The 15675-nt window shown below is 41.1% G+C and overlaps 1 protein-coding gene across 1 annotated transcript; it reads right to left on the reverse strand.

The window, feature by feature from the left end:
• Positions 1–13337: 13337 nt before the first annotated feature.
• Positions 13338–15251, reverse strand: LOC124338235. The gene is made up of 2 exons (XM_046792325.1): positions 14742–15251; positions 13338–14669 (listed from the first exon to the last, which is right to left on the reverse strand). The coding sequence occupies exons 1-2, from the start codon at positions 15249–15251 to the stop codon at positions 13500–13502; spliced, it is 1680 nt and encodes a 559-aa protein (XP_046648281.1). The 3' UTR covers positions 13338–13499.
• Positions 15252–15675: the final 424 nt, after the last annotated feature.

Consider the following 15675-nt stretch of genomic DNA (forward strand, 5'->3'; position numbering starts at 1 on the left):
TTTCAGCGATGTGCGATATGTACGATAATGCAAAACTAAAGTGCGACTAACAAAGCGGAGTTGGTAGTTAACCAGCAAGAGGCGAGGGCCAGAGTTTAACTGATTGCGTCGAAGGCAGATTTGCGACTGACTGTTAGTCCATTCAATCCCATTGCTTTTGTACTAGTTTTTCGTCGAAACAGGTTTTAACCGCGACGCCTTAAGCTGTGCCCACTTTCCCACCGGTTGCCAAGTCAGAATAGTGTACTTCCCAATTCCCATCATGTTCGAGATCACGTCACAGATCGAGGAGGAGGGAGGGAATAAGGTTTCGTAATGGTTGACATTAGAGTCCTGGGAAAAAATTCCCCATTTCGTAAGCTATCGGGAAAACAACAATCAGAAGGTCGTAACTTATAAAATTCGCATATTGTGGCAAAGAATCTAGCTGCTGTATCTCCATTCAGGTTTATTGTCCATTGCTTTTTACACTTTTTTAAATTTTCTCAACTAAATTTTAAAATGTTTTCATGTTCGAATGTTTCGAACTACTTGAAATGACTAATGTTGAATTTGAACCGATCAAAATGTTCTGAGAAAGATGTACTTGTTTGATGTAGTCCACTCCCATATTTTCCCCGTCTGGCTCGAAACCTATTTAGTCATTCTAACTAGTCAGTTTCATTCCATTCATTAAGAGAGAAAAAATCTGACGAAGTTGTAAGAAGTGGGTTTATCAGTGACGTTAGTTCTCCTTGTAATAATTCAGTGGCTGTTCCGCTTTTGTGGTGGGAAAAGGGACTGTAAGGGGCTTTCCGTTTTTAGATACATGACGCATTCGCCTTAAGGAAAACAACTTTCACTAAGAACCAGTTTTGCGGGGAATCCTATTCCCCCTACCGCCACTTCCCTTAAAATCGCCAAATGCTAAACATTTTATAAAGGAAGCTACGAAACAAGGGAAATCTTCCGAACATGGCAATACAACAAACAACAGTGCGCTTTCAAGTTTTGGTCGTCAATGGATACGCAGATTTTAAGTTTAATAGGTCAATGACGTTTCGCCATCATTATGACGTCATTGTGAGTTGTGAACAAAAGTGATGGACTCAACTGACCGCAATTTTTGCCAAATACGCCGCCTGCACTGCTGTGAAATGGTGTGGAAGACATCTTTTCATATTCTTTATTAGCAAGGCGACACCACTGATTTTTCTGATATCTCAGCAGATGACCAGTTCTCAACAGCAGTCTCATGATTAGGGTATACGTTGGAGATATAAATGTTGACATTAGTCATGACTCGCTTATTATTAGACAGCATCGTCGCGTATCAAGCTATCCAATCTGAAAATTAAAAGCGACACATACGGCCCTATCTCGTTAATTCGTTTCTCCTGGTTTTACAAATGAAAATTCTAAATCTAGAGAACATAAAGGCCTCCTTCCTCCTGTGTTGAACGTTTGCCTTTGAATAATTTTGCGCTGATTCCTCTTTTTTTTTAATCTTTTGTTCAAATTTCTCGTCGCAATCGGTCGATTCAGACGATACGAAATTGTTAGTTGAAATGCGCTGAATTGTTTGTTTTTTTCTATTTCAGTTCACTGATGCTGGGCCGGATGCGTGAATGGCGGCGTAATAATTTACTTATCAATAGTCGTGAATGCTGATTTAAAATGATTTTGCAACTCTCGTCAGCTAAATCAGTCTTGAATTCTTGATCTCTTATTCGACACACACTAGCCAGACATCTTGCAATCATGTATGTTTGTCTGATCCAGAGATGTGCACCGACTCCTCGTGTACGTCCATGTGAATGTGGAAGTATTCACGGGGTTTCATAGCACCCTTCTCTGAGAATGTGAAGTCACACAGCTTCTACCATACGACAAGTGATGGCACAACAAGAAAGGTAAACGTTTGTAGTTTTTGGCCATTTTACATTGTCGTTGGTGTTCTGGCAGAGATCATTAAAATGTTTCAGACTTAAAGCAGCTGCTGCGTATATTCAAGGCTGAAAGCTGCTAGAAGCTAATTCTTAGTGAAATTGGGCTGTGCTGTGTGACTAATTGTGTTGAAGTTTTTCTCTGGTTACACTTTTACACCAATTTTGCTAAAGCTAATGTTACATTTTTAAGTTTTCTGCATTTTGTTAGAATTAGAAATATTTATTTTGTGCTGTATCGGAAGCAATTAAGACAGTAAAATCACCATTTTGAATTGATTTTGGTTTGGGAAATTCACACCTCCGCAATTATGCAAAGAGAAGTTAATCATATAAATTATGCTGCCTGAGCTAGTTCTTCTTAGACAAGTATCTGGTTTCCTCCTGAAATATCTGATTGGGACAGACGTTTGTGGAAACAGCAGCAAAGTTTATATTTAGAGTAGCTGAGAAATTATGACGCATTAATAAATCATTTGGTTTTGTTTACGTGATGTTAGCGGAATAAAGTCGCAAGAAACCTTTTTAAATTTTTAATATTGCTTTTTGTTCGTTCCAGGTGCAGTCCGTTGGCAATAATCAATGTCGTGCCTCCCATATCCATGTCGATTGGTGCCCGCTCATTCAGATGATCCGGATTATCCTCATTCGCTCTGATTCAAGTAGTGGCTCGTTCCAGAAAAGAACGTCAGTTTCTCCAGTTCGCCCAGTTCTCATCTTTAACGGGTGACGCAATCATTTCATTTGCAGGTTAGTTTTTCATCACATTCGCCTTTTTCTATTCCCTTTTCCACAACACCTTTAAAGTGGTTGCGAGTTTATCCCTTGTTTATTTGGTTGGCGGTTGGCGTTTTTCTTTAAACGTTCTACAGTCATTATTTGGGATTTGGGTTTGGCGATGTATGTGGAAAGTTGCCACTTTCAATTGACAATATCTGGTACGTTTTACCATGACAGAGTGCAGCATATCAAGTTTGTGTTGGTCTATAGGCTTCACTACTACGTCACTATTTCGTTTTACTGCGGTTCTCGCTATGTTTTTTGTTTTGAATCAAGGAGCTGGAAACAGTTAATTTTGAAAGAAGCGCTGTGTCTGATATTGGTAATTTTTTATTTGACTGTGCCTATAATTACCACAATGGTCGTTGTAGTAGGCTAGGTGTATCAGCTCCAGTTTCAAAAATTTTGTTTGTTTAAAAGTCAGAAAAGCAGTTAATTGGAGGCTATTTTTTTTTAACTCTTTTTCCTGAACAGTCTATTTAAAAAATTCCATTGCAATGAGATTTTCCTCACTACGATGCTTTCATCGGTAACAATTGCGTTTTTTTTTGAGCGATTTGCCCATTTTATTCCAATGGCTTGAATAATGGAAAACGTTTATATGCTCATGATTCGCGAGTTAACCAAATTAATTAAAAATTGAGTGAGACGTTTTGAAGTGAGTGAAAAGCGAGTAAAAATAAAGTTGGCCCAGTCAGATTAAGAAACTGTCAGTGTATTTGGCTATTTGCGTATCTCAAACAACTAAATGTCAAAATGCCTGACATATTTTTAATCTGAAAAAGAAACACAATTTACTGATTAGCTTTTTGTTTCTTGCCTCGTTTTCCCCCTTTTGGTTTTGTTTGCTGCCTTCCCGTGGGCTTTTCTGTTTCAGGGCGGCAACGACCGTCGATTGGACAGAACCGAATTTTTTCATTTTTCTCGTGTTGATCAAGATGGTGGAAGGCGATTTCGGCTATCGGTTGATTTTCTCTCATTGTGTTGATGACGACACGACTGCCGTCGTAGTGGTACAATAGGTGGACTAACGCTGCTGCTCCTAGTTTGTTGGAAACGACTTTCAACAAGCGATCAATTGAACTCACTGAAAACTTTTTCCTTTCTTCCTCCACATTAGTGTATGCCCTGAATGAGCACACGTTTTCAATGTAGTCAGCCCAAATACTTTGAGTCTTTCCTTCGACTTTATTGAGGGACGTGACGAGTTTGATAAATTCTTTCAATTGGGCCGGATTGAATTTATTCAGAAAATAGGATGCCAACAGATCGAAACCGTCTGGAAGGTTAGACGCCGTTCCGTCAGTTGAATTGATTCCAAGGTAGCGTATGGTCCAGTAATTCGATCCTTTGTTGGCCAGCATTTGATCGACCAACCCAGTGGTAGTGTAGGCTTTGTGGCGAATTTCAGTTTGGGACGGTGGTGATAAAAGCGAAAGTATTGAATCGATTCGGTTTTGATCTTCATTTGATATTGCGTGAGAAATAGTTGACTCGTCGTCACCGATGTCGTGGAGTACGAGCTCCTTCAAGTATTCCTCACCCAATTTATCGAAAATGAATTTAATAAATTGCTCAAATTTTTCCATGGTTGGTCTCTGTCCGAATTTGCCAACATACTTTGCCCACATACTCCAATTTCTACCATCCACCTGTCGCACTGTCCTGACATGGCCAAAATACATCAGCAGCTCTCCATTTTTGTTGTCGGAGAAAGAGCGTGAACCAATTTCCACGTTCAGTTGGCTGGTTAGATAGGGATCGTCAAACAAGATTTTGCATACTTCGATCCTAGTTTCCTTTGACAAAACGGCATAGACATTCTTGAAGTTGTTTTCATAACCGTGTGTCCTTAGAGCCTCACCAAGGACGAGTCTTCCTTTTGCATTTTTCACCAGTGCCAGATTTTTCAAAATATCTTGGCCCAGTTTCTCTTTAACGTGACGGAGTAAATGGGCAAACTCGTCAACTACCTCGGGAGTGATGTTCATAAAAAGGTATTCCCAAATGTTGGTTTGCTTAGGCTTGTGTTGGTTTGTAATGGTGTGAAAGAAGGTGGTAGATAGATTTGCATCCGTGGAGTAATCCAAATAAAAGTACAGTGCGCGAATCCATTGATGTTCGGAAAACGAATTTGCAGTTTTGTCTTGTAGAAATTGTTCGGTAGATGGAGCCAATTGTCGTCGAAGTTCGATTTGTTTATCTGGAGACAGCACGTTGTTGTTTATGGTCCAACAACCCGTGTACTTGGACGAGTCGTCGGCTAAAGTGCCTACGTAAAACAAAACAATTTGAATGAGGGTAACTTCCTTGATGGTCTGCTGACCTTCGCTGTGGAGTAGCAACTGTATAACGGAATCCCCTCCAAGTTTTCTATTTACATTTTCCAAAAGCATTTCTAATTTGCGACAAGCTTGAGCTCTCGGACAGTCTGCCGACCAATTTTCCCTAGTGTTGGCAATTTTGTCCATGTAGAAACCCCAGATGCTAGAATTCTTTCCTCCATCGACGTGACGTAAGGTTGTGACAGTTTTAGTAAATTCCGACAGTTGATTATCATTGCAGTGATTCAGAAAGAAGTTTAGGGCGTTGTAAAAGAAATCTGAATCGCATTCAGAGAATCGAAGCTTTTCAGAGAAAAACATTTCGTCGATCTTAGCAGGTGCATGGCGTTTGAAAAATTCGTCGATTTCGCATTGGCTCCCTTCTGAAAGAGAGGCACAAATCTTTGTCACGAACTCTTCTCCCCTCTGCTTTGCAGCCCTAATGATGATGGCATTGTGCCCTTGTTTATCGTCGACCGCGAGTAGCTCTTTCACGACTCCCTCATTATCCGCATTGAGTTGAGAAAGCCCTGTCAATATTTTCAGAATAGTTTTGTCGCTCAAGTGGTCGAACAAACTTTCCCAATAGCTCATTCCCTCATCAGGTGATTTGATGATATTCACTAACCGTAACAATTGTCCAGCATCGATCGCGTGATCCACAAGGAAATTTAATAATTGAACTTTTTTCTCGTACGGTGGCAGTTCTTTGGAATACTGATCCAACAGTTTGAGGGTTATGTTAGGTGCCTTTTCGCCAAAATCTCTGCAGATGATATTGTGGTTTTCTTGCGATAAAAAGCGACTACACATGCTGATTATGTTTTCATCACCTTTCATCAATGCAGTCCAGTACAGGACGACAACGTTGTTCTCTTCGTGAAGTAGAAGATTTTTGACGTCTTCTTGGTTCAATCGATTGGCTATCAATTTCAAGACCTTTTCAAAAATCGAATTTGATTGGTCGGATCTCGCTCGTGCGACGGTGGCAGCCCAGATGGAGTGGCGTATACCCTCAGCTTCTATTTGTTGATCTTGGGACGTGATGAGTTGAATGAATCTCTGCAATTGTTCGTTGCTGTAATGGCTTAAAACGTGATCGAAGAGCAAACTCAAATCCCTTTCGAAATCATTTGCCGTTTCTGTTGATGATTTTGTGAAGAGGAAAACTTTGGAAAGTAAATCTGAACCGTCTTCTGATTCCGTGACTTTCATTTTGACCATTTCTTTGATCGTGGCTTCCTGGAGCAATTCTAACATGAATTTTCCAAAATTTTGAGTTGTGTCAATTTCATTCAATATCAGAATGCGAAGTGCCTCTTGACCGCTGTTGTTCTGTCGTTCAAAGTGTCGATGCACAACTCTGAGAATAAGAGCGAACATGTCACTTCTACAGCACTTGATGGCATTCGTCGCGGCTTCGTGAATGAGTCCCATTTCTCCCAACCATTTGAAATCTTCACCAGTCGATATAATGTGCAACATTTGTTCGCAAACTTGTTCGTTGCCGACGACGGCGGCCGCCAGGAATTGCCTCTTTAGTTTTGAATGGGCATTCATGTCACCATTTGAAGCAAGAACTTGTAGCTTATCAATTTGGTCCTTTTCAAGAACACATGGGCCATAAAATGTTTCATAAAGATCAGGATTTGACGTCAGCACAGTTTCCGACAGCGTTTCCAGTATTTCTTCTTGTTTTAAATCTTGCAGGATCAGTAGTATCTTTTCAATGCTCCCGTTCTCCCAGTTTTCGCTTTGACTGCTCATCGCTTCAGCGCCGTAATTTAAATTGTCCACGAAATATTGATTCTTTATTTGCAGTTTTATAAAGCGTCGCAATTCTTCGTCGTAAAACTCGTCGAAGATGAAAAATCCATTCGATTTCAGCAGCTTGTATGGGCGAAGCTCAGATAGGTTGAATATTTTCTGCAAATTCTTTGGGTGTTTTTCCATGAAATCGAGAATGACTGCTAGGTATGGTTTCCGGGGGAAATTGCAATCGAACTTGGCGTCCGCAAAAGGGAAATTCTTTTTCATCAAATTCAAAAGTCCAATGCAAATGCTGTCCTCTGCGTCGCTCAAAAAGTTGACAACGCGTCGGTGAATCTCTACACTGCAATCAAAAAATGAGAACAGAGTCTCATTCTGTATCGCTTTACCCACGATCTCTTGCACGGATTTTCTGTCGTATATTGCTGCTAGGCAATCCAGCATGAAATCAAATACGCCCAGATTTCCTTCGGCAATGGCTGTGAGAAGGGCTTTGGCGCTACTGCCGCCTGACAAGTAGCCAACCATGCTGAACGACAAATGCTGAGCGAATCTTTGCAACTGGTTTGGTCGTGATTCGTTGATACTTTGGGCTATAGTGCCCCGCCATGTTTGATCGGTCGTGATCATTTCTTTGAGCATGGAATCGAGAAATACCCGAACGCCCTCGTACGCACTCTCAACAAGGATGTGGTGAATCATAAAGTCTCGTAGTTGTCCATCAGAATCTCGAATTTGATCCTTGTGTTGGTTTTCCTCTGACAAGAATCCCTTGTAGAGAAATTCGGCCACCATGTACTCGGCGAACGTTCTGTGCAGAAACTCCAACTTTTGAGGGTTTTGCGTGTCGGCTGACGTTAAACCAAACTGCAGAGCATATTGTCTCATTTTCTCATTTTTCCCGTCTTCGTTGTATTGGCTGTCGGTTAACTGCCGAGGTGGAAACAAAAGGTCCACATCCTTCTCTTCGAAAATGGTATCGATGGCCAACTTGAGATGATAGGCGTCAATTGTTGGTAGAAATTCGTCCATGGACCAGTTCACGATCAAGTCCGAATCTGAAGAGCCAGTGGCTTTCTCTATACGGAAAATGTCGCGCTTCTTACTGAATAGCATTTGGTAAAGTTGCGCTATATTGTAATTGGGGCCGAGTCCTGCGAGTTCTACGTAATTTTCGCTGGTCGACAGAAAGGTTTCCAGTTGCGACGTGAAACATTCTGCTAAAATTCGGCATTGCAATGGAATACCGATAAACGTTCTCTCTTTGTCTTTCAGAGCTTCTGACACTTGCTCGACCAAAGAATTTGCGAATTTCTTAATCAACTCTTCTTCATTACCGACGTTTATCTTTTTTTTCCAGTAATTAGTCAGATAGTTGACTTGATGTTCTTTTCCCAAATGTTCCAGGTTCAAGGCAAACTGGAAAAGCGCTTTTTGAAGCTTCTCCGTCCAATGGGGTCGTGTCGTAATTATCAATCTGTCCAATTTGGTTTTTCCGTTGCTCAGGGCTTTCATCAGACAAATGATGTTTGTTTGGCATTCGAAGTTTATCTCGTCGAAACCGTCCAACATGAGGACGACTCCACCAGAATGTTTCAGTCGATTCTTCAGCAGTGAACGTGCGAACTCGCTCTGAGAAGTGACACCTGGGAAATTGATCAGGATGTCAATGGCAGTGCTGGTGGACGCTTCTTCCGATCCGCCAGCCGGAATTTTCAGTTCAGATAAATATTTTGAATAATTGATTAAGTTGATTTTGATCACCCATACGTTGGAGTTATTCCTTTTTACGTGTTCGTAGTGACGCGACAAAATGGTGGATTTACCAGATCCTGCCACTCCGGTTATAATGGCAGTTGACTGGTCTACCAATTTTTTCTCGGATATAGTTGGGATGATGAGGGCCTTATGTCCAGAAATCTTGTGAGACTCGTTTTTCTTTAACAAATCTTGCACTTTTTCCAATATCTTACATTTTTCATTTTCATTTTCCATCAACCACTCGATGTGGTTTATCTCCGGATGGAAAAGAAATTTCTCGTTCAGTGCTCCCGATAGATTTTTGAGCTCCTTGCTAAGTTGGTTCAGGGTATTTTCATCAAAAGAAATCTGAGGTGGTAGCAGGAATCTATCGATCCAGAGAGACTTTTCAAACTCGTTTGAGTCGAACGCGGGAATATTCACTTTTCTTTGATGGAATAAAATTTCCTCGATCAAGGACGAGTCCATCATCTCGTTCAGTCCGTTTCTCTCCCCCACCAAGCTCTCTATGGTGACATCATTTCCTTGGAATGTGACTACCGTCGACAAAATGTTGCTTATCGTTTTTTCGCTCAGCAGCTCACAACCGAATTCGTCTCGCTCAAAGTCGTTGGTTTCGTCAACAACGTCTTCGCTGCATATGAAAATCATCTTTTTCCGGAGTTGTGTGTCTTTCGGCATCAATTCTTTCTCGTAGCTACCGACTTGCACGGGAGTTTCTCCGATGACGACAAGGACTTGGTGAGATTTATCTTCGTTCATCGCACCCTGGACCCACTCTTTCATGTGTTTGTTGCGCTCCAGATGCTCTGATTCGATCAGCAAGTATCCGTCGTCTAAATCCTTGAATCTTGGCAGCGTGTCTAGCGCCGAAAGGATTTTGACTGTCGTGCATCTCAGAGATTTTGTGCTGATTTGCAAAGTTTTGTTTTCTTCCGGGGAGTTCAGAAATTCTTCAAGTTCCTCAGCTTTTTCGGCGATCGTTTCTTCGTGGTATTGGAAAGATTCACTAAAATGTGAGGGCAAATAATTGGCGCGAAAGTCGATTGAGAAGGCAGTGGCTCGAAGTGCCACCATTTTCTGTCGAGTTTGTTCAAACAAATTGCGTCCTCCAGTGGTCGTTTTATCTTTGGCTTCTTTGAGGATGGGATTGCTATTTTTCTCTTTGAACCAGTCCAACAACTTCTCCAGTATGAAACTTGACTGGAAATCGCATCCACGCACATTAAAATGCTGGCCCACCTCTGTAGTGAGGATATTGCCCAGGCGGACTTCGTTTGGCATGTTGACGGCAAAGACCAGCTTGTCCAAAAATTCAGTGATTTCTTCATCAGCTACCTTATCGTCAAGCGTCTTATTCGATACTTCGTTGCTGATGCCGAAATTTTTGCTGCAATTAAAAGTTGAGGTTTTTAAGAAATCGGCAAATTGACTATGACCTGCATTATTATTATCTTTACTCCACAACTTGAATATGATCTCCCGGAATTCTGATATGTTTTGCGATAGATTATTCTGTTCAATGAAATGCTGATGAAATTTATTTTTATCGATAACCTTTTCCTTTCTCAAAGCAACGTGATAAATCTTGAAAACTTCCACATTCAATGTCATTTTCTTTGAAGTGTTTATGAACTCGAGTAGCTTCTTTGCAAGTTGGTGGAGCTCTGGACTTACGCGGAATAATTCAACTAGTTTTTTCGTTTGTTGAAACTTGTAACGAGCTGGCACACCGAAATTTGGTTCTGGTTCAAATGCCAATATTTCATCGTTGGAGTCGATCAGCGTCAAGTTGAAGTCATTCGATTCCAGTACAAGTTGGTCGAAACCAACGTTTGTGCAAATGATGCAATCTTGGACGGCCATTCCACGATTTGCAATTTCGTTGCGGTACGAACGGAAATATTTCTGCAAACTAAAGTCGCCGTCAGCTTCGTCGAGTAGATCAGATTTTTTAATCTTTTTGTCGTCGCTCTGCCTGTGTTTGGCTTGCAAGTATCGATAGCGATACTCACTTTGAGGAGCATCTTGATACAAGAAAACAAGGTCGTCAAATTTGCCACCCTCTCCTTCGGTGGTCAATTCGAAGTTAAAGTATTTCAGTCTGATTCCTCTAATTAAAAAGAGCATCAACAACTTCAATTGAAAGATGTTGCCGTGTAGTGATTTTTTTAGGCCAGCTCCCGACTTCGATTCAGGTGTTTCTTCTGCACAACTTTTGCTGGGCCCTTGGTTGCATGGTTTCTTCGATTTTGGTTCACCTTCTTCATTCGCAGCTTCAGCCGAAGTCGCATTTTTTTGTTTGGCAGTTTTCCCTTGACTTTTAGACATTATTGATTTTTTTTTCCTCCTCTGTTAAACTGTAAAAGTTAAAAGTCGTTACAAGAAATCTTGAAGAAAAATCAGAAATTAAAAAAACTGACCGTTTTAAAATAATTTTGCTTTTGTTGTTGCGACTCAAATGAGATTTATGGCTGACTTTAGCAAACGCTTCTGGTCACTTTTGACACCCTATGTTGCGGTTTTTCACTTGACCTTTATTATCACTGATAGGTTATGCGATAAAAGTGTATCTGAACTAACAAATTCAGTTATGGTAAAGAGAAACAAAAGTGGAATGAATTTGGTACCTCCGACAATGTCCATTTGTTTATGCCATCTGAAATGAAATTTCAAAATTCTTTCACAAACCTGTCTAATTACTGCAATTGAAATAATGACGAACAATTTTTAACACGAGTCGGTTATTTTCCTTTTTGAAATAAGTTGAATTTGATCGGGTTGAATCAGATCTAGGCGTGAAATTCGTGACTCTGAGGAGAGCTACGTTGTGCAGTTTCCTTTCTTCTTTAGTTTTCGAACCACACTGCAGCCAGACGCAGCAGCTGCCGCTGGGTGTGTCGTGACTGTGTCGTGCGGGACTCAGTTGAATGCTATAGTGGCAATCTGTTTTTCAACTCTAGAAAACCCAAACAAATTTTTATCTCAATTTCTGGCCAGAACATTCAACCAAACATCATCCGTTCCAATAAAGCACAACACATGTGAAGGCATATTTGCTCTTATCTAACATTTATTAAAACGCAAAAAAAATCCAAATCGCCGATCTTTTTCTCTCAGATCAATTCTACCGTATCTGCGTAATTTTTTGTCTTTAAGTTAAACAAAAAACATTTAGAATGTCCCTAAAGTGCTGTTGCTCTCCACTTTGTTGTCGCCGTTTTTTTTATCGTTCAGTTCCTCGATTCGAATAAAAGATAAAAGGATTTAAAAATAGTTGTTTTGAAGTGGTGTGTTTGTCGGTCTACCAACTCCCACTAGCGCACCCTCTAAAACGCTTCCATTTCCTTTTTTTCTCTATTATTTATTGCCACTCGTTTTTTTTTTTACGGCTTGGCCAGTTTGAGCGTTATTAGATACAGTACGTGTGCCCTTTTTTTTTGCCTCTGACGCGACTAGAAACCAAAACATGGCGGGAGTGAACCACTATATTTACACTGAAGCAAACTGAAGAACATTAGCGACCTACGGTATGGTATCTATGCGTGTTGCTTCGTCAGCTCTTAGTGTGGTTTGGGGAAGCTCCGTTGACTGCACGTAATTCGATTCCTTGATTTCCTTTCTCAGTCACAAAATGCATACGCGTCAATTTCGTAAGCGGTAGACAAGCCTGTTTACATGACATAAACCAGATGGAGACCTTTTATTTAGACTGAATTGACGATTCTTACCAAAAGTCCAGCATCAACTTGATGCCGGCGGTAGGATGAATGCTAATCGAATATGAGAAACCCTCCAATTTCCTTCTTCAACCAAAACTGCAACTCCTCCAACCAATTTATTGTGTCTAGCTCCGGGCCGTTTCTCAAACTGGCTACAAAGAAAAATGAAACCAGTTGGTCGATTTTCTCTCTGCAAGGCGGTTATAGAATCCATTCTTGTTTACTTCAACTTAATGCTTCCTTTAGACATTTGGTCTCCTCCTTATAAATATGTTGCGTCTAGCCGCTATAAAATCAGGAATCTCTTGTGGGTTAAAAAGAAATAGTGTAGCATAGGTCGCGGCTTGTCGAAAATGTTTTCAACTCGTTGGGAAAGGTTGACGAATGTAATAAAACTGGGAGATGTAACAGATTGCTCTTACTGACTATAGTTATCTGTCTTGATTTCGTGGTTCAGTGTAGTTTCCTTAGGAGCCCCTTTCGAGAATTTTGTCGCTATTTACAATGGCCCACGTCTCTTTATATTGACGAGTCGTCTGCAAGCAGTTGCTAACAGTTTTATCAAATGGTCGTAAATAAAAAAACAGTTATTCTCGGCCATTACTGACGGGATAGAAAAGTTTTTCCTGTGAATTTGTCAATATAGGGGGGTAGGGGGGATTGCATTTTTACGTCATTTTTAGAGAGCGTGCTAATGGAAAGAAAGAAAATGTTGTTTAAAGAACGGACGTCGTAAACCAAAAGGAAACTGCTTTCCACGCTAGAATTTGTTATCAAGTTTCGGCTAGCCGAGTCTCATCGTAAAAATGTCAATCTGCTGGGGGCGTTATTTTCGAAGGACACGAATTGTCACTTAGAAACGAATTGATTTTTTTTTTATATATAAAATTACGTCCGAATTTCTTATCTGTTTGTTTTCCTCTCAGTGTGGAAGGATCGCTCCGTCGTTTGTCTGTGCTTTCTTTGCCGTTGTCGTGTCTTCTTTTCTCAAGAGTAGAAAGGAGTCCAACCTATTAATACGATCAGTCTTTCATTCATTTTCATTGCACATCATGTTTTAGGGAATCTTAATAAATTGTATTTCAGATTATCTAATTTCATACAAGCAATGAGAGCTATTTATGTCTACTAGTTGAGACTACTACAGACTGTTATGAATATAAGGCTACAATATCAGTAGAAATAGGGGTTGTAGAAGAGCAACGTCCATAGCTAAATCAGTCCTTCAGCTGTTTTTTGACGAATTCGGCTGCATCTTCCACGATGTCGTCCGTCATCTTGGCCAGCGGCAACAGTTCCTTCAAGCTCTCCATTCGTTTTTCGAATCCGTCTTTACGTTCGTTCTTCTCATTATCGATCATCATCCGGATGTACTCTGGAGTCGTGAGCGGATTGCCGTGCAGCGCATTCCTTTTCAGTTCGTTGTGCAAGACTTTGATTTCGTCGATGGTTTTGACGAAGTCTTTTTTCAGGACGTCGACCTCCTTTTTTAGGTCTTTCACCAGCCCTTCGGCGTCCATCTTCTTTCCCTTGGCCTTTTCATATCTTTCCCGCACATCCTTAAGGGTTTGCATCTCCTCCACTTGTTGGTGGGTCCATCGATGGGTTTCGTTCTCGTGACTTTTGCTGCTGCAGCTGCCGGGACAGACTTGGCAATCCGCCTCGCGAAATTTGTGCATCAGTTTTTCAGCCAGAAAACCAAAGAATCCGCCGGCTGTTTCCCCCGAAAAAAATGCTGGGCACCAACCCATTGGATAACCAGGATTGCATGGATAGTGGCAGGTCGTTTCACAATTTGTGCAGTTCATGGCTGTCAGGCGCTCGACAGGCACTTTGACTTTCTTGGAGACTGGCACTCTGATCTCGAAATTCTGATTGGCGTCCACTTCCATTTTGTGCAACTCGATGAAGGATTCTTTGGTTCTCAACTCCTCCATTTTAGTCAAATGTTGTGGGATGACGTCCTGCATCCACTTGAGTTTCATTTCCAGCTGCTTCCTGGACTCCAAGACTTCGATGGTCATTTGCAGCGATTTAGTTCGCATGTCTGACAGCTCTTCGAAGAACGACTTGAAATTCTTCATTCCGTTATTCCATTCCATGGGTGACATGCAGTCCTCTTCATCTTGATTATTGGCATAAATAGCGCCGTTGTTGAATTTCTGGTGGCACGGCAGCCCCTTCGAGTCCATCCGGCAAGGAAGCCCGGCCGCTTTGATGGCATCCAAGACAAGGGGTCGCTTTCCGTCGGCAAAAGTGGCGAGGAAACGGACGTTCTCTTTAACGTCTTTGCCGAAAATGGACAGGACGGAATTGAAAATGTATATTTGCGAAGGCGTAAGACGGGCAAGTGGGGCTTGGACGACGAAACCTACTGCATCCAATTCCTTGATTGATAAATATTCAGACGTTGTTCGCATTAATTAGTAATGAATATGTGTCTCACTGTACAACTGTACCTCGATGCCGTTTTCATCTTTGAAGAGTTTTTCGATGGCCGATGTGATTTCCTTGTCTCGTGCAATTCCACCCGTGTCGCCAAATCCCGGCGTGTCGACGATCGTCAGAGAAAATGGAATGCGGAATCCATTTTGATGGTGTAGATCGTAAACAGTGACCCCTTGGGTTTGGCTGTGAGCTTGGTTGCCTCCTATGACTTCCTCGTCGACGAGAATAAAGCGGAAAGGATCGTCCCATTCAACTCCCAGGACGTAATTGACCATGGCGTTGATCCACGTCGTCTTTCCCGATCCCGTGGCTCCCGTCAGTAAAATCGTTTTGCTCGTGTTACACTCAAATGGGTTGGGTTTGCCTAAAGAGTATCGCTTGACTATGGCCGAGGTTTTCGAAAAGTCGGCCGTGTTTTTTTCTAAAGGTAATTTGCATAACTTCATATTGTTCTCGAGTCTGACATCGGTGCATTGCTGTACGATGGAGACGGCAAGTCTTCCACTTGTTCTACTAGCCATTCTACCTGTTCAGTTCAAAGAATGGAAATGAAAATTGATTAGTCAATTGTCTTATTTTTATGCATTCGTTGGTCAACTCATTACTCATTACTATAGACAAATATTCAAAAATGTTTGACTAGAGTTGATGCAAAGAACCAACTTTCATGCTTTACCTTTTAAACCTGGATATTCTAATTCTGTTATAATGTAATTGGTTCAATAATCTTAGTTTAAAAGAAAAAACGAAGAGGGGTAATCAACTCAATGAAAAGGGTAGAATGCATTCCATCTTTGCTGGTGACACTCTTTGCATCTTTGCATTAACTAATTTAATGACCAAAGTAAAAATGATTAGAGTCTTGGCGCAATCCTTCCTTCTTCAACTTGGTAACTCGTGACACAAATAATAATTAAAAAAATAATAACTAAGGCGATTGCGAAA

Source organism: Daphnia pulicaria, chromosome 4 (assembly GCF_021234035.1).
Source record: "Daphnia pulicaria isolate SC F1-1A chromosome 4, SC_F0-13Bv2, whole genome shotgun sequence".
NCBI lineage: Eukaryota > Metazoa > Arthropoda > Branchiopoda > Diplostraca > Daphniidae > Daphnia > Daphnia pulicaria.

Bases quoted from the DNA above. Each gene is read 5' to 3' on its own strand.
- LOC124338235 (XM_046792325.1), bottom strand. From the start codon at position 15,251: ATGGCTAGTAGAACAAGTGGAAGACTTGCCGTCTCCATCGTACAGCAA. The intron at 14,670-14,741 runs GTACAGTTGTAC...TTATCAATCAAG, and splicing joins AAGATGAAAACGGCATCGAG to GAATTGGATGCAGTAGGTTT.